Genomic DNA, 24,994 nt, shown 5'->3' on the forward strand with positions numbered 1-24,994 from the left:
AAAAACAGGCTAATGTGAGACATCACAATGGGTGTGCGCGGCACACACACAAACGCGTACACACACACACACACGTACACACACACACACACACACACAAGCGCCCACAAACCACCTTCGTGAATCACTTAAGCTGTTGAGGTAGAAAAAGGGAGGATGCTATCACTTAGGCTTAAACAGAAAAAGAGAGAGGGGGTTTGAGGAGAGAGAGGAGAGAGAGAGAGAGAGAGAGAGAGAGAGAGAGAGAGAGAGAGAGAGATGGGAGAGAGAAAGAGATGTGAGAGGGGAGAGAGAGGGGTGAGATAGAGAGAGACAGGGGCTGAGAAAAAAGAGGGAAAAGAGACAGGGGGGGAGAGAGAGGAGAGAGAGAGAGGGGAGAAAGAGAGAGAGAGAGAGAGAGTGAGGTAGTGCCGAAACAGTAATATATTCAATGAGTTATTTAAGGTAGTTATAGCTATATAAATATTAAAGTTATGTATTTGTCCCACGTGATGCATACGTATATTAAATAAAATCCCCAGTCTACACATCGTGAAACATCTGCTTGCATAAACTGCAGACTTCGGGATAATCCAGGAACCAAGAAAAACTACGATTCAGCTGACTGAAAATTGCAAGAATAGCATGGACGAAAATAAACCGCTTTGATTTGAGTCAAGAAGAAAATGCACAATATAATGTATATCTAAGATTCGCCTTCCCGTCATTTATGGTATCTCTTAGTCTTTTCATATCCTGTTATATCCCTAGAAGGTTTTAAACCGTTCTTCCAATGTTTCCTTCTCCTAATTGGTCCGTCTCTGGTCTTCCTAATCATCTCTCTATGCAGGGCCTCTGCTGCTAATCATAATGTATAATAATGTCTCATATATGTCTAATAAAATTATAGGTCCTTTGTTGTCCTTAAAACGTCTTCCTTCTTCCTTATAGGTCTCTTTTTTTTTACCTTATAAGGTCTTCCTTTGTCCTCATAGGTCACCTGTTGTCCAAACAAGGTATTCCTTCCTCCTGATAGGTCTCTTTTGACCTTATAAGGTCTTCCTCTCTCCTTGTAGGTTACCTGTTTTCCTAATAAGGTCTTTAATCCTTAAGGGTCCTCTCTTGTCATTATAAGGTCTTCCTCCCTCCTTATAGGTTACCTGTTTTCCTAATAAGGTCTTTAATCCTTAAGGGTCCTCTGTTGTCCTTATAAGGTCTTCCTTCCTTTTATAAGCCACCTCATAAGGTCTTTAATCCTTAAAGGTTCGCTGTCGTCCTAACAAGGTGTTCTTAAGGACAACGGGAGGACTCTCTGATTGTCCTTATACGGCATCCTTCCCCCTGTTGGCTCCCCTGTCGTCCTCACGGGGGTCTTAGCAAACACGGCGCAGAGCGGACAGCTGTGCGAGGGGGCGGTCATAAAGCGCATTATAATAAACTTCGGAAATTGCCGCGGATAACGAGGCCTCATTAGCATAACTTCGAACGTACAATGTGTACGATCCCTTCTCATCTCGGGGGGGCTCACTCACACACACACAGACACACACACAGGTGTGCGTGTCACAAACACTTAGACAAACACACACACACACACACACACACAGGGGCGTGTTCGTTTAAGACAAGGCACGTCTCCCCTCTAAACGGTCTCATCTGTGGGCTCCTCAAGGCGGGGGCCCAGGGAGGGGGGGGGGGGGGGGGCGCCGGGGGCGGGAGCATCTGTGTGACTGCAGGCCATGCCATAAGGTAGAGGGTCCCAGGGCCCGGACCCCGTCCCACCAGAGAGACCCAGTCGTCCCTGATCAGGGAGGACTTTCACCCACCGTCACCCGCTGACACCACACAGAGGTACACACACACACACGGGTACACACATACACACACAAAGAGGTACACGCAGGTACACACACACACACACACACACACACACACTAATAGAGGTATCATCACATATCCACAGAGACACAGACACACATACACACTTGGTTCCCCCCCCACCCGTCACACGTCCACACCCCATCATTTGTCTGTGTACCCCACCTCTAGCCCTCCTCCTCCTCTCCTCTCCGGCTCCTCTGGTGTGTGTGTGTGTGTGTGTGTGTGTGTGCGTGTGTGTGCGTGTGTGTGTGCGTGTGTGATCACCGCTCCTCGGAGGAACAGACGGATTACGTGATGTCACACCAGCCCACTTTCTGGGAACGTCTTCTTAAAAGGCGTCACATCCCCGGGTCGCCCGCGGCAACCCCCAGCGGCCCCCCACATGGGGAGGGGAGAAAGTGATCTGATGGAGATCTCTCTCTGTCTCTCTCTCTCTCTGACAGTCTCTCTCTCTCTCTCTCTGACAGTCTCTCTCTCTCTCTCTCTCTCTCTCTGACAGTCTCTCTCTCTCTCTCCCTCTCCCTCTCTCTTTATCTCTTTCTCACGTTCATCGAAGCCAGCATCCGCAAATGTCAACAGGGCATGAGTTTGTTCCTTTTTCCATGTGTGTGTGTGTGTGTGTGCATGCGTGCGTGTCTGCCTGAGTGTGTGTGTGTGTGTGTGTGTGTGTGTGTGGAGGAGCTTTTATTCAGGGCCCTCTGAGCCTCCCGCCTGATTCACCGGATAACAGCGCGCGAGAGAGAGAGAGAGAGAGAGAGAGAGAGAGAGAGAGAGAGAGAAAGAGAGAGCGAGAGAGAGAGAGAGAGAGAGAGAGAGAGAGAAAGAGAGAGCGAGAGCGAGAGAAAGAATAGAGCGGAAAAAAGGAACAAGGGAGGGAAGGGGGGAAGGGGGGAGAGAGGGAAGGGAGGGTTGGAAGGGGGAGAGGGAGAGAAGGGGGTGATAGGGGGGGGGGGGGGGGGGGGGGGGATGGCGCGCCGTGGCGGAGCCACAGAAGGTGTGTGCGGCCGAGCGCAAGGAAGCGGTTGAGACAGAGAGACGGAGCGCCGAGCTAATGCTAGGTTAGCGAGGCCGGCGCTAACGGCTAGCCCTTCCACACACATCACAGAGGGCCGCCGCGCGACGAGAGGAGACACCCCAGGTCTGCGGGGGAGGGATGAGCCGTAGTGACACGTCTTTTGGGGGGGGGGTGGGGGGGGACACCGGTCGCCTTCACACCGGCGGAGTATCATAGAGGGGGGGGGGGGGATGCTACGGCGTATATATTTATTAACGTCTAAATGTAATGTGGCGGCAAGGTGAACAGGAACAATGCTGAGAGCGAGGAGATAATCACCAGCCCTCCCGGTCACCGTACCTGCAGGAGGAGCCTGTTGTTGTTGTGGTGGATGTGGTTGTTTTTTCTATGCTGTGCAGCAAGGCACCTTGGGTAATTTGACTTGAGGTGGGATGACTTTGCTCCCAAGGTTATGCCAGGCGTTTAGGCTGTCCGTGTTCCTCTCCCTCCTGGTCTCCGTCTCTCTCTCTCTCTCTCTCTCTCTCTCTCTCTCTCTCTCTCTCTCTCTCTCCTCGCTCTCTCGCTCTCTCGCTCTCTCGCTCTCTCGCTCTCTCTCTCTCTCTCTCTCTCTCTCTCTCTCTCAATGTACGCACTTATTGTACGCACTAAATCTACATTGCACTTATTCATAGTACTTAATTGTGTAACATCTGCAGTAGCTGCTAGCATTGCTGTACACAGGGAATGGGTAAGCCTAGCGATTGTCAGTACTTGCACTTGGCTCTATGACCATCTTTAACGTACCGACAGCGATATATTGTTTCACTTCTTATGACAAATGTACTTATTGTAAGTCGCTTTGGATAAAATTCCCTAAATGTAAATGTGGTTCAACTAAAGCTCGCTCTCTCAAAATCTCCCAAACGATCACACACACACTACCCAGATCCAACTGCGACTCTTGCCATGCCCGCTCATCCAAAGGTCAGAGGTCAAACATGTTTGTTTCAATTTTTCCCCTCCATGTCCCCCCCCCCCCCCCCTCTTCATTATACACCAAAACATATTTCATCATCGCTCCGCTCTCCTGACCTGCAGGCCGGTTGCAGCAAACCCCCCCCCCCCCCCCCCCCCCCGTCCGCTAGAGTTAGCTTGCTGCTCCTGTGACCCTGCCTGTTTTCCGGGGGGGGGGGCACGACAGAGACTAATGAACCGCCACCGAGAGGGGAGGGGGGCAGTGGGGGACCGGGGGGTGACACCGCTGGGACCTGACCTCGTCCCGAAGATGAAAGCAAACGCAACGCTTTGTTTTTTTTAAATGCCTTTTAAGACCCCCCCCACCACCACCACCACCACCACCCTTAACCCCCACCACCCCTAGTTTGACCATCCTGGGGTAATTCGTTTAAATATATATAATATATATTTAAAATGATTACTGTAAGTGATTTCTCTCTTGTGTCTGGAGTGTCTGTTTCTCTTGGAGGAGGAATGAAAGGGAACGGGAGCCTCTCACTGGCTGTGATCAGGCCCCGGTCAGGCCCCAGGCGAGGGGACATTAACCTTGCTCGACCGACAACTCACACCCATCATTAACGGGAGAGAGAGATTATGATGACGCTATAATATTGTTAAGAACACAAGCGTTCATTATTCTGCCATTTACCTTATCTCATGGTCGTTTGAATATACCGTCATGTAAATAACTGTTTTATTTTTTTGTACGTTAGGGCTATAGAAAAAATTATTACTGTGATATATTTTCATAAATACTTGCATCTGCACAATTTTTTTACTATATTTGTGTATTTTGTGGGGTATTTTTCTGTATCATGTAGTTTTTGTGTATGTTAACGTTAAAGCCAACACGTCGTCTTTTCTTAACATGCATAACGCACTGTAATCGCGATGGTTAATGCATACATTCTGTACCATATGTCCTTTACTATACATCCCAGCTCTGAGTAAGTACTTCTCTCACCCTCTCTCTGAGTCAGATCATCACAGCTTATCAACATATCCCGCCCGTGTGTGAATGTGTGTCTGCTTAAGTGTCTGTGTTCGAGTGTGTATGTGTGTGTCTTATTGTGTTTTTTAACATACGTGTTTGTTTTTGTGTGTGTTGGTGTATGTGTGTTTATTTACGTCTGTGTGTGTTTGTTTACGTGAGTGGGTTTTCGCGCGCACGAGCGTGCGTGTGTGTGTGTGTGTAGGCGTCGCGTCTCTCCTTAATGACATCATGGCTGTGACAGTGAGGCTGCAGAAGATGCTGCGGGTCTATGAGCTGGGGGGCTCTTCAGTTTCGGTGTGCCCAGTGTGTGTGTGTGTGTGTGTGTGTGTGGTGTGTGTGTGTGTGACCCTGGGCTACAGTAACCCCCCTGAGCCCCATGGAGGAAAGTCAAAGCATCAAAGAACAAAAAAAAAAGGAAAACAAATCCTGACCAACAGCAATATGACGTTGAGGACACACTACTGAGTGTGTGTGTGCGTGTGTGTGTTCGACACGTGTTTGTGTGTGTGCGTGTGTGGTTGTGTGTGTGGGGGGGTCTACGTGTGTTTGCTTGTGTGTTTAGGGAAATGCTACAGTAAATCAGAGGGGGATGGAGTGAGAGAAAGAGACAGAAAGAGAAACAGAGAGCATCAGAGAAAGAAAGAGTGTCAGAGAAAGAAAGAACGAGAAAGAGAGCGAGACAGAAAGACAGAGACCGTCAGAGAAAGAGGCGTGACAGAGAAATAGTAAGAGAATGGGATGGGGAAAGAGAAGAGACAGAAACCGAGACACACACACACACACAGAGAGACAGAGACAGAGACAGAGACAGAGACAGAGAGAGAGACCCCGGGGGTGAGCTTGGTTCTGGGGGACGTTCTGAGCCTGCAGGCCGGAGGGAAGAAGGTTTCTGGGGCTCAGACCGGGAGGCCTGGGCTGCCTGGTGGAAGTCCTTGGCATGTCCTCTTAAACCCCCCCCCCCCCCCTTACAACCAGATGAGGTCTTCCCTTTGGTGCTTCACACAAACACACAACCAACCACACACACACACCTAAGTCTATTGTGTATTAAAAAAAAACTGCTTCCAAGGCAAGTAACTTTGGAGTTACTTTGGAGAATGCAAGGTCAGGAACTCATGAAGCACTGAAGGACAACAACTAGAAGGAGTCTTACTGACAAAACAAACCGCGGAAGTTAGCGTCGCAAAAGGACAAGGACTTGTTCCCTTTATGAGTGACTTCACTGTGGCCTTGGACCACACAGCTCCCATCTTACACACAGATGGAGAGAGACAAAGCTGAGGAAGCTGGTGTGAAAGGAAACCAGTGTGGGACTGGGGGTGTGAACGGCTGGCTGACTTGCAGTTCTTCTCTCACACTGAGAAGTATCGTGTTTATAGCGCTGTAGTATATGGGGCCAATGCGATTCATAAAGAAAATTATGTATATTTACCTTCTCAAGGCCGGACCAGCATTCTGAAAGTGTGAGGGTTTTGAAAGGGATCTGATCTAAAGAGAAGAAGTTCAAAGTTTTAGGTTGAGATGATAACATGCAAGAGTAGGTTGAGATGATAACATGCAAGTGGGATTTTTTTATCACCATGTAATAAGTAAACTTGTGAAACTTTACATGTTTCGTGTTTGTATTCATAAAAACTTATTTAGATATCTAACTTGACCCTTGTATCGGTGGTAACTATCTGTGACGAAGAGGGACTGTGTGTGCGTGCGTTCTTGTGTGTGTGCGTTCTTGTGCGTCTGTGCTTGTGTGTTGGCCCATATCATGGTCAGTGAGACACTCAACAGGATTGACAGCAGCTTTTTAGGAGTGTCATCAGACCTTGGGATCATAGAGATGAAATGTACCCTCAAACCATAAAGACAACACACACACTGCCCCAGCAACCCCCCCCCACACACACACACACACACATACATAAAGAAACAGGCCCCTTATCGCTGATCATCCACATATTTATTTATTGGCGAGCTTCAGTTCACCCACAAAGCAGTTCAAACAGCATAGATTGAATAGGTAGCGTACCCTCGCAAAGCAGAGTGATCACTTCCATCTCTATGTCATGGAGTTGAATTGGGACTCGCCCCGTCGAGAGGTCTCTGTAAACACATTGTGCAGTATAGTAGTGCATTGGGGAATGCAGCCCCCGGTGATAAAAGTGAATATATGTATGTTTAACGTTTGGCGGTTGGGTTGGGGGTGATTTGTGAGGCAGTGGTGGACGATCTAGGAATGAAAAGAGCGGGTGAACACGATGGAAGGGAGAGGTACCTGGCTTCATTCACAAAAAAAAAAAGAATCACAACATAGATCAAGGGTGGGTTTACAAGACGTTAGTTATTCATTTATTCATACGTTATCGTGTATATCGCACACGTTTCCTTGGATGCAGCGTGAGAACACTGTGCTTAAAGCCGCTGGGATCTTTACATCGTATAAATAACTCTTCTAGTATTCAAATAATTACAACTTCTACAAAAGACTACACCATTTCAAAGAGGCATGTCGAGATTAAACACAAAACGCCTTTTCCTTTTTTCGGATTGGCAAAGGATCACCAAACGACAAAAACCAGTAGGGGCTGAGGTCTCTCCCAGTAAACAGCCAGTACGGCCCAGTGGGAGACGACTGGAACCCCAGCGCCTAGCCCTTCGTCCTCATCGCTCGCTCGGTTGGCCGCGGAGGATTTGCCGTCGAACCACGAGCAACGCGGGGCACACACGCCAATGACCAGGCGGTGGCACTCATAGTCACTTCCTGCTGCCCCTCCCTCCTCTCGTCGCCGTCGGCAACCGTAAACAACCGCCGCCTCCCTCTCCCCGTTCAGAGTTGGCTGAGGGTCGTGGCGTGGTGACGGCGGGTATGGACGGAGAGCAGGATGGAGGGGGGGGGGTCTGATGTCACTTCCTGATAAGGGCGGATTGGCGCCCGATAGCTCTGCCGTGGTTATGGAGGCTCCTAGCTCGGTGCGATGCGTTCTTATGAAGGGTAAACAGGTCCGGGAAGACAGGCGACGTCCTGGCTTGTTGTGGAAGTGTCCGTTCCAGTTGGTTTGGCCACTGCGAGCCATCGTACTGGTTAATGTGCATCACCAGGACCAGCGCTTATTCAGTTATTGCACTGACGAATAAAAGTAATAAAAGTACCATCAGAAGTGATAGAAAACTGAAGTTAAGGAAGAGAATACTGCGTCGGTTTGGAAACTCTGAAACAAAAACAAGTCTGTCTGTAAATTGTCATCAGAGGCGGAGCATTGAGAAGGAGGAGGGCAGAGACCTCCTGCACCACCACACTGTGTGTGTTTCTCTGTGTGTGTCCCTTTGTGTACGTGTTTCACTGTGTGTGTGATTCTGTCTCTGTGTGTGATTCTGTCTCTGTGTGTGATTCTGTCTCTGTGTGTGATTCTGTCGCTGTGTGTGATTCTGTCGCTGTGTGTGATTCTGTCGCTGTGTGTGATTCTGTCGCTGTGTGCGATTCTGTCGCTGTGTGCGATTCTGTCGCTGTGTGCGATTCTGTCTGTGTGTGTGATTCTGTCTCTGTGTGCGATTCTGTCTGTGTGTGCGATTCTGTCTCTGTGTGTGATTCTGTCTGTGTGTGTGATTCTGTCTCTGTGTGTGATTCTGTCTGTGTGTGTGATTCTGTCTGTGTGTGTGATTCTGTCTCTGTGTGCGATTCTGTCTGTGTGTGTGATTCTGTCTCTGTGTGTGTGATTCTGTGTGTGTGATTCTGTCTGTGTGTGTGATTCTGTCTCTGTGTGTGATTCTGTCTGTGTGTGTGATTCTGTTTGTGTGTGTGATTCTGTCTGTGTGTGAGTGTGTGTCTGTGATTTTGTCTCTGTGTGCGATTCTGTCTGTGTGTGTGATTCTGTCTGTGTGTGAGTGTGTGTCTGTGTGTGTGATTCTGTCTGTGTGTGTGATTCTCTGTGTGTGTGTGTGTGTGTGTGTGATTCTGTCTGAGTGTGTGATTCTGTCTGTGTGTGAGTGTGTGTCTGTGTGTGTGATTCTGTCTGTGTGTGTGATTCTCTCTGTGTGTGTGTGATTCTGTCTGAGTGTGTGATTCTGTTTGTCTGTCTGATTCTGTATTTGTGTGTGTGTGTTCCATCAGGGACAGGTCGAGTACAGGCCATACGAGGGTCCGCTCCCTCATGGGGGGGGGGGGGGGGGGCTTCACCTAGACCAGTCCACCCCCGCGAAGAAGGGGTGTGATTTGATGTCGTCTGCCCCGGCCCCCCCGGAGCCCAGCCGCTCCATCGGGTTGAACTGGAGGAGCTGCACACACACACACACACACACACACACACACACACACACACACACACACACACACACACACACACACACACACACACACACACACACACACACACACACACACACACACTAAGAAGGGTGTCCGAGTAGAAGTAGCAGACAGTGTTAAGAATTCAAATGTACTATTAAATAAGAATAATTACTGCCGCTACTGCTGTGTTATGTTAACGTTGGCGAGCTACAAATACTCAACCGGGACATTTCAAGCAAGCCCGCTATCACGACGCCATCGGTCGATTTGAACGCTATTTAAAGGTTTACGGAGGGCAGGGTGTTGTCGGGGGTGTTAGTGAGTAAGGGTGTTCAGCTTCCGCCCAGGAAAGTTCCGGGTTCAATGCCTGCATCCCCCCCCTTCAGACAAATATACACACAATGCCTGACCCCTACCCAGTCCTGACGTATCCGTCCAAAGTCCGCTGTTTTGGATGAAAGAATAGCAAACGGAAGATTGCCACCTGATTGCGAGTTGCTGTGTGTAGCTTTGCGCCTTCACAACTCACAAAAAACACGCAGGGTTCTGTTTACTCACCGGACACCGAAGTATCCTCACCCCAAAGGGTGGGAGGTGTTGTTTCCAACCGCGGCCCATACCGCCAGCGCAGACATAGCATTAGCCCGCTCGCAGATTAAGCCGAGTGCGTAATGGGCGTTCATAATTTGGGACAAAAACAAATAGCGAGGCGGGGTGCCGGGCTGCTTTGAGTGCGGATGAGGCGATCCAAAGCCAATCCAAAGGATCTGTCTGCCCCCAACGGAAAGAGGCCTAGTTTAAGTTCTGCCCAGGGAGCTGACACCACCGGGGGGTCAACTGTGTCCAATCCCGCCGGCCATCCCCAGCATATTGGATTCATTGCAGATTTAAACGGCATTAAAATCAAAGATAAGTGCAGCCTAGTCTTATTAATACACATCTAAAAGATTACCAGTTAGGGATTAGCAATTAGCTAGGAAATATTAGCAAGGGGCGAGAGCTCTCTTTAGCGTGCCGCCGATGTGGCCGCCGGTCGCGTTGGGGGGGGGGGGGGGGGGGAGGGGAGATGGGGGTGGGCGACCACGCTGGACATATAGCCGCTCGTAATCCCCCCCCCCCCCCCCTCGGCCACCCGCACACAAATTGCAAAACGATTTAATAACGGAAAGAGTGATGAAGAGGCGTTATGTTGCGCGGCACACGCTAAGCAGCCCCGAGCTGTTTGATCCGATATGCAAGACGACCGCGGGCGGTTTGAAATAATGATAACACAGGAAGGGGGGTGAGGTAGGGAGGGTGGGGGTTCTCACCTGGCCCAGGAGAGACCCCGCCTCCTCCGTCAGAGAGTCCGGGACGCTGAGAGCGGTGTGGCGGCTGAGCCCGGCGGGATGGCACTGCAGCAGGGACTGAGAGAGAGAGACAGAGAGAGAGACAGAGACAGAGACAGAGACAGAGACAGAGAGAGAGAGAGAGAGAGAGAGACAGAGACAGAGACAGAGAGAGGGGGAGAGAGAGAGACAGACAGACAGACAGACAGACAGACAGAGAGACAGACAGAGAGAGAGAGAGACAGAGAGAGACAGAGACAGAGACAGAGAGAGGGGGAGAGAGAGAGAGACAGAGAGAGGGGGAGAGAGAGAGACAGACAGACAGACAGAGAGAGACAGAGACAGAGAGAGAGAGAGAGAGAGAGTGTAAATAGACAGGCGGTGGGGGGAGAGGTCAGGTGGAGGGAGGGGGGGGAGTGTGGTCAGGAGGGAGGGTGAGGGTAAGGGCAGGGCCGGAAGGACATGGAGGGGGCATGGGTCGGGGTGGGAGAGGGGGGGGGGGGGCCGCGGAGGACCGGACAGACAGGAGGAGACCCGCGAGGGACAGGGCACCTGAAACAACACTGATGGAGCCACAACAGCCAGGGGGGTTTCAGCGGCCATGGAGCCCTTCTTGGAAAAGGCCCCTGGGCTTCCCCAACTCTGAGCAGAATGGGGGGGGGGGGGTTAAAGGGAGGGATAATGCAGCAGGGGGGGTCCTGTACAGTAGTGGGTTTACGGTTCATTTATTAAGATGGTTTATTGTTTATTTTAAACCTAGTCTTATAAGGAGAAGAGCACAGCAAGATCCAATAGCTTGAATATTAGTTTCAAGAGATCTTTACCCATCATTTCAATATTTGACATGTCAAGAAATGGTTTTGTTGTTTATTTTAAACCTTCCATCCGTCAATCATCTTATAAGGACAAAAGCTTTAAAAGTTTCAGCCGCCATGAGTTTATGTTTCTCGTCTCCGCCTCAACTACACCTCCCTGACAGCAGGGGGCGGTAGTGTGGCGGTGCCGGTGAAGTCATTTCCTGTGCATCTTCCCCTATGGCGTCACCGGGGTGAGGTGGTGACAGTGGACCGTTTGTTTTGGCAGGCCCTGGGAACACGGATGGACACCGGGAAAGCATTCCAGGACGTCGTTAACACATCACCTCCCCTTTAACTGAGGAATAAGGCTGGTATATCGACCAGCCGTCTCTTTAAGGAACCACCACAACACACCGTGCAAACACAGTGAGACGCAGCCTGAGGTCGACTCCCAGCAGTAACACAGAAATTCCCCCTTCAAAAACGAGATGGGTTCATCTCAAGGGGTCATCTTATCAATGAAATTTTAAATATATGGGGCACAGAAGTGCAGATTTATCCTACACAAATCTTCCGTGTGACGTGATTGATTTAGCAGACGCTTTTATTCGAAGCGACTTAAAACCACTCATACACCCATTCACACACCGACAGCGGAGTCAACCACGCAGGGCGACAGCCAGCTCGTCAGGAGCAGCTGGGGTGAGGTGTCTTACTCAGAGACACAACAACACTCTACTAGGAGAAGCCGGGGATCGAACTAGAAACCTTAAGGTTACCAAACAACCCGCTCTACCTCCTGAGCCACGTTCGCCCCCTCCGCCGTTAAACTATACATACATTGGTTGGGGTGTGGAGGGGTGCTCATGCCAGAGCTCTACCCAAGTCACAGCCGTTTCGCCTACACCACTACCACATCGGCCAGGTGATGAGGGTTTCAGAAAAAGCAACGAATGAAGGACGAATCTCATCGGTCAGGTGTTTTGAGTCCAGCGGTAGGATTAGTGAAAGTGTGCTCCGGTCAAAGCATCCATCACACTCTGCAGTATCTCACTCTGCAGTATATCACTCTGCATTGTCTCACACTGCAGTACCTCACGCTGTATCACTCTGCAGTGTCTCACTCTATCACTCTGCAGTGTCTCACTCTATCAATCTGCAGTGTCTCACTCTGTATCACTCTGCAGTGTCTCACTCTATCACTCTGCAGTGTCTCACTCTGTATCACTCTGCAGTGTCTCACTCTGTATCACTCTGCAGTGTCTCACTCTGTATCACTCTGCAGTGTCTCACTCTGTAGTACCTCACTCTGTAGTACCTCACTCTGTGTATCACTCTGCAGTGTCTCACTCTGGATCACTCTACAGTACCTCACTCTGTGTATCACTCTGCAGTGTCTCACTCTGGATCACTCTACAGTACCTCACTCTGTGTATCACTCTGCAGTACCTCACTCTGTATCACTCTGCAGTGTCTCACTCTGGATCACTCTGCAGTGTCTCACTCTGGATCACTCTGCAGTGTCTCACTCTGTGTATCACTCTGCAGTGTCTCACTCTGGATCACTCGACAGTACCTCACTCTGTGTGTCACTCTGCAGTGTCTCACTCTGTATCACTCTGCAGATTCTCACTCTGTATCACTCTGCAGATTCTCACTCTGTATCACTCTGCAGATTCTCACTCTGTATCACTCTGCAGTACCTCACTCTGGATCACACTGGGTCATCACAGTCTGCCGCTCCGACTGACACAACAAGAGACGGTCAAGGAGGGTGGAAATCGAAGGGTATGACGATGTGTGTGTGTGTGTGTGTGTGTCGGTGTCAGTGGGTGTGTGAGTGTGTGTGCGTGTGGTCACATTAGCAGCCACAGGGGCTGAGGGTGGATGCTGTATTTTATCCAAACAGCCCCCCCACCCACACAAACACACACTCTCCATCCCACACACATGCTGTAGGAGATATGGCTGGGCTCCTTGCCACATTCAAGACCGCTCCGGGCAATATCTTATCCTGTAAGGATCAAGGGGAACTTTGTGTGTGTGTGTGTGTGTGCCTGTGTGTACGCCTGTGTGTGTGTGTGTGTGTGTGTGTGTGTGTGTCTCTATTTGTGTGTCTCTATCTGTGTGTGTGCTGCATCCAGACAGCCTCATCAAAGGAGACCGGTGGGGGGGGGGGCGGAGACTTTTTCCAGGTAACAGAGTGTTTGTTTTATTCAACGCCGCCGCGACGCCCTGGCTAACATACTAACCGGCGCGCGGGACCGGCCGCACCGAGTGCTGGCGGCGTATATGGAAATACGCCCGCTGGCAAGCGGTTGAAATTTATTCAAATGCAGGAGACAATGAAATATTGAAGGAGCGGAATGCGTGCCTGAAGTGCATCCGTCTTTCAACATCCACATCCCTCCTGCTCCTCCACCCCCTCCTCCTCCACCCCTCCTCCTCCACCCCCTCCTCCTCCGTCCTAGCACACAGCGACCAGAGAAAGGTGCGGTTTTGGCGTGCGGACGGCAGCTTGTGTTAGTGTGCGTGCGTGCGTTTGTGTGCGTTGGTGCGTTGTGTGTGTGCGTGCGCGTGTGTGTGAGCGTTGGTGCGTGCAGGCCGGGGTTTGCCTTCCGTGTGTGACCGTGTGCTGGCCCCGGTTACGGCAGGACTCGACAAAGTCGGGTGGTGCCCTCCATCACTGTGAGCTCCGGGGCCACGCAGACCCCCCCACCCCCACCCCCCCCAAACCCCCCCCCAACCCCCCCGTAGAGGAGAGGGGACGCCCGCGTCTTCGGAGAGCCGCCCCGACTCACCCACCTTCCTCCTCCTCCCGCTCCACCTTCCTCCTGCTCCCGCTCCACCTTCCCGGGCCAGTCTGAGGTCAGAGCTCGCCGCTGCACCGGGAGGGGCTCCGGGAGCCAGCGGCGGGGCCCCTCGGAGGCCTGACCCCCCCTGGCCCGGCAGATGGAGCTCAGGCTGGGGGGAGAAAGTCACACCGACACCCCTGGCACTCGCGAGAACCGGAGAGTGAGACGCCAGCCAAGACAAGTCTCTCTCGCTCGCTCGCTCTCTCACTCACACACACACTGAAAAACAACTAAATAAATCCAGTGCTCTAGCGACCGTGCACGCACACACAGGAGCACACAGCGATACAAAACCTGGCAGCACCACAAAGGGTGGGTGTGAGCTGAAAGCCAAGACACCTACAGACACTCGACAGCACCTTGCACCGGAGATACTTTTTGGGCGGGGGGGGGGGGGGGAGAGAATGACACTTTGACTTTTACGGCTTACCTTGCCAGTGAGCAGCTCAAACAAGATGGCTCCCAGGCTCCACCAATCGCACGCGGCCGTCTCCTCGCTGATCCCGCCCACCTCTATGGACAGAGAGGGGGAGAGAGAGGGGAAGAGAGAGGGGAAGAGAGAGGGAGAGAGAGCGATCCAATTAATACGTAAATCAACAAGTGCGGTCATATATGTGAAGATAAAACAAGAGGCCATAATCATAATCTAAAAAATAAATGGACTTGGACTGGGTGGCAGGTATATAATCTGATACCGTAATTTCCCAATTTGCTTATTAATAAAACAATTGCTTTCCTTATGATGAAACTATGAAACCTCAGAATGACATTTATGGCTACTTTATATTTATTAGACCAAAAGGCTTAATTCAACATGTGCTCACTAGCATACGCACGCGGCCACACACACTCTCACACACACACACACACACACACACACACACACACACACACACACACACACACACACACACACACACACACACACACACACACACACACACACACACACACACACACACACACACACACACACACACACGCAAGTACGTGTCTCATAAAAGGGTGATTTGCATAATAAAAAGCAGTTAAATTGAGGAAACCGTCTGTGCCTCAACTTCACACCATCTGCATGACCCGACCTCACACACACACACACACACACACACACACACACACACACACACACACACACACACGCACACACCCCCCCCCCCCCACTAGAAGTGAGTCTCACACATAAACGCGTATATTCTTAGACTCTGGTCTGCAAACAGGGGCTATTGCAGGAGTAGGTATATAAAGTCCTGCTTCCCTTTGTCTGCACTACTACCAGCTGTCCTGGTGGCGAACGGGGGAAGCAGGAGCACAACTAAAGATTAAAGTGATGCTCACTCCAACACACACACACCTTTTACTTGTTCTCCGTGTGCGCGTGTGCGTGGATGTGTGTGTGTGCGAGTGCGTGAGCTTGTGTTGGTGTGTATGCGATTGTGTGCGTGTGTGTGTGTGAGTGTGGGTTAGTGTGCCTGTTTGTGTGAGAGAACAGCATAGAGCCACCATTTACTTGTTCGGTGTGCGCGTATTTGTTGTGTGTGTGTCTGTGTGTGTGCACGAGTGAGTGTGGATGTATGCGTGCTTGAGCGTGTGCGCGCGCATGCATGCATGCGAGAGAGCGTGCGTGCGTATATGCATGCGTGCGTGTGTGTGTGTGTGTGTGCCTGTGAGAGACAGCAGCTTATCAAGGTGAACATTTAGCGAGCTCTCTGTCCACTCCTCAGCAGCCCGTCCTGGGTCTGGCCCCTGGCCCCCCCCCTCCCCAGTCAGACGCACAGACGCTCTGACAGCCAGCCCAGCCTCAGGGCTGTACAACCACGGCTTCAGTGTGTGAGAGTGTTTGCGTGTTTCTTTCTATGCTTGTGTGTGTGTGTGTGTTTATGTTTGTCTTTGTGCAAGTAACATATAAAAAAAAAAAAAAAAAACATGAGAGATACTCATTTACTTTAGTTAACCATGTGTGTATGTGTGTGTCTGTGCGTGTGTGCGCGTGCGTGTGTGTGTGTTAACTTCACCGGGCACCAGATGGCCCCTTGTACTGCTCAGCCTCTCATTGCTTCCCCCCACCCCCTCTAGCTGGGGGTCTGGTCACCCAGGGGGCTGGGACCCAGGGTCGAGGCTGGACGTGCCCAGAGACCAGCTCTCTCAGCTGGGGGAACAACAGAGACAAAGACCCCCCCCCCCCCCGCCCCCCCCCTCGCCCTGGTCCTGGAGGCCGGAGGAGCTTCGGGGCAGAGCGCGGCTCTCTTGCAGCCAAGGTTAGAGAGCCCTAGCACAGGGCATGATACCGCTCGCATGCGTCTCTCTCCATCTCACTCTCCCGGACGCAAACACCGACACGGACAAACACACACACACACACACACACACACACACACACAGAGAAACATACAAACACACACACACAGCCAACTGAGCAACGAGTCTTCAGGGCTCCCCAGGACTCGTGTTTTGACAGCTAAGGAGAGAAGATCGTCATTGAATAGACTAGTGATACCTGCGTGGTTATGAGCTAGAGGGGAGACACTGGACACACACACACACACACACACACACACACACACATCTCAGAGCAAGGTCGATTGTCATCACAATGGATTAATGTCGAAGGAGCTGCAGGGGGAGTTCAGCGGAGCTGGCTACACTTAATGCTCTGTCAGAGGAAGGCAGGGGGGGAGGGAGGAAGAGGAGAAAGGGAGGACATGGAGGAGGGGGAGGACATGGAGGAGGAGGAGGTGCGGGAGGGTGGGGGTCATCCGCGTCCACGGGCCACGGCTTACTCAAACCCACTGTCACGGTGCGCCAGTGCCACGTGTGCACAAGGGCACGCGGGCAGCGCACGCCGCCGCCACCGCGTGTGGGGGTTCCTCGCCCGGGTTCAAGTTCAGACGCGCACACCTCATTACCCTTCCCCGGCTGAAAAATGTGGCTTCCGTTAAATGGCGCACGGGGAATATCAACTCCTAATTAGAAAATAAGGGAAAGAAATAAATAAAAACGCCTAAACCCCCTGAAGAGAAAATGAAATGAAAACAGGATGCGGACGGAGGAGAAGAGATACGGTGCAACAACACGCAGCCTTCTCACCTCATCACCTCCTCCTCCTCTCCCCCCCCCTCGAGCCCGTTCGTGTCGAGAGATAGTTCCTTTCCCGCAAATCTTAAATACCACGCCCCGCCCCGGCACGCACGCTCGCTCTCTCTCTCACTCTCTCCCGGGGGCTGTAAGGAACTTCTCGTTCTTCTCCTCTCCCCGCCGCCGACTTCCCCAGAAACCCAACTGACAGCCATTGTTAAAAAGAGGAAGCGATGGGCGGGCGAGGAGAAGTAAGGAGACAGCTGGAGCACGCTCTCCGCTTCCAAGACGACCGCGAGCCCACTTCCTGTTCCAGCGTGTGTGTTTTGGCTCTTCTTTGAAAACAAACCTGGGCTCCTCCGGGGAGGGGGCCTGAAGAGACTTCCCTCTCGGAGCGAGGAGGACCGGGGAGTACAGAGGAGGCTTTGTGGACGTTGTGGAGACGAGAGCCCGATCCGTTAACCGCACGGTGGAGAACAGGCCTTGAGTGGAAGAGGGCTTCCTCTTTCCACCAGAGGCAGAGCGTGAAGCAGGGCTTCCTTCTCTGGCAGAACAATGCCGCCGTTCTGATCGTCTGGTCGTCGCCACTTCGCATCGCAGAGCATGACGTCGTAATATTTTCCGATAAATAAACTAGGGCAAAGAATTTTTTTTGAAAAAAACTGGAAAAACATTAGCCATCTGATGTTGATCAGTAATTGTGAGAAAGTAAATAAGCTGTGGTGTGTGTGTGTGTGTGTGTGTGGGTGTAAGGGGTGGGAGGTGCAAGATAAACAATTTAATACCCCTCCACTGTATTTTCCGAGCCCACTCCCCTGTTTTTGGGGTGTGAATGTGGGGTGTTTTAAAAAACATGTCGCGCCCCCCCCCTTACACACTGAAACACTCTCGCTCACGCACACACTCACAGCAGGCCCCCTGTGAGCTTTCTGGCAAACAGTCATAAATCTGTCATCAGGAATGAAGCCATCACTGGGCCTGACCCTGTCTGGATAAACAGCAATACATAACAAGGGCAGGACTCACACACACACTCACCCCCTGTGTGTGTGTGTGTGTGTGTGTGTGTGTGTGTGTGTGTGTGTGTGTGTGTGTGTGTGTGTGTGTGTGTGTGTGTGTGTGTGGAATCTTATGCATGAATTAATGCATCTCTACAAGTGTATGAGTGGTTGTGTTTTATAATGAAGCAAAGTTCAAGTAAAAAAAAAAAAAAGAATACTGCATTCATGTTTTAATTAACCATGTCTATAATGAGGAGCTGAACAGAATAGATAAGTTGTCCAGGGTCGAGTATGAACGCTGTTCATAGTACAGCGTTCTGTATCTAGAAGTGTTCTGCAAGCCATTGACAGGGTACGACACCCCCTGTTGGTCAGTCTGGTGTATTACACCCGGTTAACTTTGCATAGATTACTATGGTTTAAAAAAAGCTTTAGTGCAAAACTGATTAAGACCTTGCTTCCTACTGTTAATCATTTAATAATAATAATATTGCAATATTTTTACGTTAACTATGAATTATGCAAAATCAATGGGCAACAAGAGAGTTGTTACGATCCCTTTCCAGTTCAGTCTTTTCGTTACGTAAATTGCACAGCCAATGTCTTTCTACACACTTTTACACAACAAGACAAATCTAATTCAACGGCTCTCACAAGTTTACCCAGGTATTACGACTGTTACAACAGTTACGTCACCTAGACTCACAACATCGGCGTTGTGACACAGGTTGTTACGGCAATCAAAATAAAAGCGTTGCTTCAGCAGATTATGGCACCTAGCTTTCACAATAAAAGCGTTGTTACAATAGTTGTTACGGCACCCAGCCATCACAACATCATCGTTGTTAAAACAATTGTTACGGCACCTAGCCTTCACAATAAAAGCGTTGTTACAACAGTTGTTACAGCACCCAGCCATCATTGCAACAACAATTGTTACAGCACCTAGCCTTCACAATAAAAGCGTTGTTACAACAGTTGCTACGGCACCTAGCTTTCACAATAAAAGCGTTGTTACAGAAGTTTATGGCACCTAGCTTTCACAATAAAAGCGTTGTTACAGAAGTTTATGGCACCTAGCTTTCACAATAAAAGCGTTGTTACAGAAGTTTATGGCACCTAGCTTTCACAATAAAAGCGTTGTTACAGCACCCAGCTATCACACCATCATCGCAACAACAGTTGTTACGGAACCCAGCTTTCACAACATCAGCCTCGTCACCACCCAACCACTTGTCAACCATTCTGAGCCCCCCCCCCCCCCCGATGGGTTCAACCCCCTCAGGCCGTCTTCAGGTCGTACCGGTTTAGCCCTTGCGCCCCTGCGTCCATTAGCAGGGGCTTTTAGATTCTCGGCTTCTAGGTACATGTAAATGAACACTTTAGATATTAGATGGGAGCTTTGGCTGCTTTCAGACTTATTAAAAACACAAAGTGTGCACACAAGGAGAGGTTTAAAAACTAAAGTACAAGTGAACTCCCCGGGAGAATGCAAAATGCCAGTGTGTGTGTGTGTGTGTGTGTGTGTGTGTGTGTGTGTGTGTGTGTGTGTGTGTGTGTGTGTGTGTGTGTGTGTGTGTGCAATTGCTTCAAGGTAAACATTAACCATACGACTGGGTCCATCTACCTGATTACACAAGATGCCATCCTTCACTACAACACAGTTAGGCAACCTTTGGTCCATCTTGGACCACAAATAGTTGACACAATTTCGTCATTTGGTAATGTCCCACGTTATCTTCCCGTAGGAAAATAAAGACCCCAGTTCGGACAGAATTGCCCTCAGGACTAGTAAAAGTAAGATTAAATTATATATTTTGACCAAAGTTTGATCTTTATATCTACACCTTTTTTAGACAATAAAAATAAATTGGGGTCACATTTATATACAGTACCCTCTTTGTATTACTCTTGCGGATGCTTATTGGTGGCATGTGACTAGGAGGCTGCCAACAGTGGCCATCAATCGAGGCGAGAGGGACCACAACCGCCCAGATCTGGTTGTCGGGGGCAATGGTCACCGTGGCGCCCCTGCGAACGTATACAACTAGGGGACGGCGGTCTTTGTTCAAGGGGCTGTGAATGGACTGAGGTCATCCTGGTCGCGCCTTGGTTTGGTCACTTTAGTAGGGACTGGTCGGGCTTTGGATGACACTCAGCAGGTTTGGGGAAGTCTCTCGTGGTAAAGGACAATAAGCAGCACATAGCGAATGATACTATACACTCTGTTAAAATAAAATAAAATAAAAGGCAAAAGATTGGCAATATTTAAATTTCAGAAAATTGAAATTCAGGGCTAAATTTATATTTTATGAAATTGTCCATAATCCAAAAATTAAATTTTCTATACAATGTTTAGAGATTATATAATCGAATGAATGGCAATACAAGCATTTACTTTGTTGAAAATAGTCAAAGGATTTCATAAATACTTAATAAATGAATGCATTAAACATTCATGCTTTTTTATTTGCAAATCATTATTTTTCGTTTTTAGTTGCGGACTACTTCTGAACCCCACCACTACTTTAGTCCTATCAGAGCGCTACATTTGACGAGTTCCTCCAGTATGGTCCGCAGAGCGTTAAAGGGGACATATTATGAAGACAACACTTTTCCTGTTTTTTTTGGGTCTCGGGCTCCTACACGCATACAGACTTTGAAAAAAGTCTGTACATGATTTTTTTGAGTACGAAATGCATTTCTGAAGGTACCCCGTCTGCAGTTAACGAGCGAGTCAGTTTCGGCGCCCCCTCCTACGTAGGAAGGGGGCACAGTTGAATATGACCTCCCACTAACCTACTCCCCTCCAATCAGAGCATAGCTAAGATTTTGTGGACCAGCGGACGAGAAGCCTTTTGGCAGCTCTGGCGCGGGGAGCTCGGCAGTAGTCCGGCAGCTCAGCTCCCGGAGTATGGCCGTGATATTATATATAATATTACATAAATAATACCCATATTATTATTAGGATTATATTATATTATATACAGTGTTTCCCCTAGGATGGAGTTGCAGCAGCGGAGGTGAAATGTTTATTTTTCCTCTCACAATTTATTTTTTGTGCTCGCAAAGCGCACCCTGCAGGGAGGTTTCCATGTGTCTGCCGGGACCAGAAAGGGTGTACTACATACAGTACATTTGTGCACAGTAATGAGCAGGGGAAATATGGAGAGATTGAACATAATACAAGCATAATCTTAAAACAATTATTGACATTTATTTAACAAACATCACATAACACAAATACTACAACAATCGAAAAGATCTGTGCCTCCAACCAATGCATCTTCCCACTCGCTCCCCTCATCACAAAGGTTGTAGTAGGACATAAAGAGGCCATGCCTCTATTGAACAAGTTTTAGGGCTCTAGAGTCAATAATGGCGACGCTACTGAAATTGTTGTTAAAAGAACATGCATATTGAAATTTTTGATAAAAAGAAATTCCTTAAAAATAAGTAGAGACATATTCTTCAAAACAAAAGGTTGCAGCTAGACCATAAAGAGCCCATGCCTACATGGAAAACGTTTTGGGGCTCTAGAGTCAATAATGGCAAGGCTACTGAAATTGTTCCTAAATAAAAAAATCCTAAAAAATAAGAAGAGATATATTCTTCAAAACTAAAGGTTATAGTAAGACCATAAAGAGGCCATACCTCTATGGAACAAGTTTTGGGTCTCTAGAGTCAATAATTTTACCATTGTGGTCGTTTTCAGTTTTGCGCTTTGCAGACGGTCCCTAAACCCGCGGCTGAAAGCCGACAGCTCATAGAAGCCAATGCATTTCACCGTTTGCTAAAGACAGCTTGTTTGGATGAAAACAATGTTGTAGCTGGTTCACTAGGTTACTACATTTCGCTAGAGGTGTCAATTGTGTCGCAACAATGTTTCACTGATCTATTGAACCGCAAACTCAGAATCTGCCAATTTATTTCCAACTATACGGAAGTTCCTCTCCGTTTATATGTTTTTCTCACAGGTGTGTGAATGGACCTGGATATGAAGCGTCGGTAGCGCAAAATAATGTAACATTCGTTTTTTAAAGAGATAAGACGGAGCTCTCCTCTCCTTTTATATGCTTTAGTAGTATGTAAATTGACCCTGATATGAAGCGCATGTCCAGCGTCCGTAGCGCACGGAATGTTATATTTTTGACTATATTATTTTGCGTAGCGCAAAATAATATACCATTCGTTTTTTAAAGAGATAAGCTGAAGCTCTCCTCTCTTGTTAAAAAAAAGAAATTCAGCAGCGGCGGTCATATTTCAGGTGCATATAGGGGAAACACTGATATAGATATAGAGCTCCGGGAGTCCGCAAACGGCAACAATCCCTTCTCCTCCATGATGTGGTTCAGTCTGACAGCTCATTGGTCAATGGGCAGCAGCTCATTTGCATTAAAGCTACAGACACCAAAACAGCGCATTAAGAAGGAACTGAAACAGAGGGGAATAGCGGTAGGCAAGATTTTTTTTTCCTAAAAGCTATATCCAGCAAACAGCTTCGAAAACATGTTTTCTGGAACTCAAATACTATGTTTACATGTTGTGAAAAAGCCATAATATGTCTCCTTTAAACACTGACAGTGTTTGTTTAGGCAGCCTTTTAAACAGCATGCTAGGTCAGTCTCACTACTGCTGGGGGCAGCACTCAGGGTCACCACCACAGAGAGAGGGCTCATTATGGTGCAACAGCACCCCCTGCAGGACGGACAGGGGAACTGCAAGTGGAACGGCTCAACAAATAGAGAAACGACCAATGAATCCCAGAAATGCTCCGATAGTGACAGATTCAGTACCTGATAGAATATCGTCGAAGTGGCAAGTACAATATATAATAATATATAAAGCAAGCATAAAAAAGTCTGTCAACTTTAAAAGAGCCATGGCCAGTGTGGCAGGATTTTGAATAGTCCAGCCTTGTAATAGGAGGAGGAGGAGGAGGAGGAGGAGATGGAAGAAGGGGAGGAGAAGGTGTTGGTGGAGAGGAGTTGTTGGAGAGGAGGAGGAGGAGGAGGAGGAGAAAAGGAAGAGGAGGAGGAGGAGGAGGAGGAGGAGGAGGAGGAGAGGAGATGGAAGAAGGGGAGGAGAAGGTGTTGGTGGAGAGGAGTTGTTGGAGAGGAGGAGGAGGAGGAGGAGGAGGAGGAGGAGGAGAAAAGGAAGAGGAGATGTAGTAGTTGGTGGAGAGGAGGAGGAGGAGGAGTTGGTGGAGAGGAGGAGGAGGAGGAGGAGGAGGGGAAGGGGGAGGAAGAGGGTGGTGCCAGGCTGCCTGCAGTTGTACACACACTCATCAGGACTCTTTATGCGACTCTGGCCGTGAATGAGGCCTTTGTGCCCATTGGACAGTGGCCTACTTATGGAGCCACATGCATAGCATTAACTCAGCTCACACATCCTCTTAGTTACAGGCCGGCCTGTCATCTGCAGCCCAGCCCCTCGGGATTGCGTGTGTGTGTGTGTGTGTGTGTGTGAGAGATGCGCGGATGGGCTATTATTTCATCCGCAACCGCATCACAAACGCATCATCCATCCATCAGCACCAACGTTTTTTGACCAATTTTTAAAACTGCATCCACCCGCCGGTTGCTTTTATACGTCGATGCAAGGTGCTGCTGAGGCGAAGCTAGAAAGCTCTGGCGTGTTCTTGAAAGGAGACTGACCCAATGAAGCAAAGATATTGCAAGGCTAAAGTCCCTAGTAGGATAGCCTATTGCCTGCGCTGCCATCTCCGAAGCATTGATCAATAATCCGCCCCCAAAGACGTTGACGTCGATTAGCAACCGAAGACGCTGGGGTTGACAAGTTACCACAAAAAAAACGATCCACATTCCTTGACAGCGATCAGTTTAGCAACAGTGAATTACAAAATATAATTCACCGCCTGAAGTTGTTATATATAACAACAGAAAGAAGAATACAATTTTTTTTTTTATTATTGGTTTAACCGCCACCCGCCCGAATTTAATTAAAATATAATTTTTTGTCGCGTCATCTGCCCGATCCGCGGTTTAGACCGCCAACCGCCAACCACTCATCTCTAGTGTGTGTGTGTGTGTGTGTGTGTGTGTGTGTGTGTGTGTGTGTGTGTGTGTGTGTGTTCTCACCTGGGGCGCAGTACATGTTGGCCATGGCCTCTTTGTCGTAGGAATCCTCCACATCGCTCCAACTACAGAAATAGGTAAGCTGGATATGACCTGAGACGGACCACAGACATAGAGAGATATAGAAAGGGGAGGGGGCGAGAGAGAGCACGGAAGACAGGCAGACAGGGAGAGAGACAGACAGGTGTCAGAGAGAGTATCTTTTAATCGAAACAGTACTCATGGTACGCCCCCCCCCCCCCCCCCCCCCCTTCAAACCCACGCACCTAGTGTCCAGTGTGTGTCCTGTGTGTTTGTCTAGTGTGTTTCCAGCGTGTGTCTATGTTTGTCTGTGTGTTCACTGTGTGTTCACTGTGTGTCACTGTTTGTCTGTGTGTCCAGTGTGTGTGTGTTTGTGTGAGTGTGTGTGTGTCCAATGTGTGTGTGTGTGTGTGTGTCCAGTGTGTGCGTGTGATTGTCCAGTATGTGTGTGTGTGTGTGTCCAGCGTTTGTCCAGCATGTGTCAACCATGTGTCCAGTGTGTGTCCAGCATTTGTGTGTGTCTGTGTGTGTACAGTGTGTGTGTGTGTGTGTGTGTGTGTGTGTGTGTGTGTCTGGTGTATTCAGTGTCCCCGACTCCTCTCCCTACTTTCCAAATTGTGCCCCCCCCTCAGACCACTCATTGTCTACCTCTCCGCTCATCTCCCCGTCTGACTGTTC

The 24,994-nt window shown here is 49.3% G+C and overlaps 1 protein-coding gene across 2 annotated transcripts in view; it reads right to left on the reverse strand.

The window, feature by feature from the left end:
* Positions 1-7,602: 7,602 nt before the first annotated feature.
* rps6kc1 (ribosomal protein S6 kinase polypeptide 1) overlaps positions 7,603-24,994 on the reverse strand; it is a 32,547-nt gene continuing 15,155 nt past the window's right edge. The window contains exons 13-17 of one of the 2 annotated variants that reach the window (XM_060041972.1): positions 24,299-24,388; positions 14,555-14,637; positions 10,455-10,550; positions 9,034-9,131; positions 7,603-7,983 (exon numbers count right to left, since the gene is read on the reverse strand). In XM_060041972.1, coding sequence (XP_059897955.1) covers positions 7,968-7,983; positions 9,034-9,131; positions 10,455-10,550; positions 14,555-14,637; positions 24,299-24,388 — 383 coding nt within the window. In that variant the 3' untranslated portion in view covers positions 7,603-7,967. Of the gene's footprint in view, positions 7,984-9,027; positions 9,132-10,454; positions 10,551-14,554; positions 14,638-17,545; positions 17,830-24,298; positions 24,389-24,994 lie in introns of those variants that run through there. The other variant, XM_060041971.1, reaches the window with a different exon arrangement.

The sequence above is a fragment of the Gadus macrocephalus genome, chromosome 21, assembly GCF_031168955.1.
Source record: "Gadus macrocephalus chromosome 21, ASM3116895v1".
Classification (NCBI taxonomy): Eukaryota; Metazoa; Chordata; class Actinopteri; order Gadiformes; family Gadidae; genus Gadus; species Gadus macrocephalus.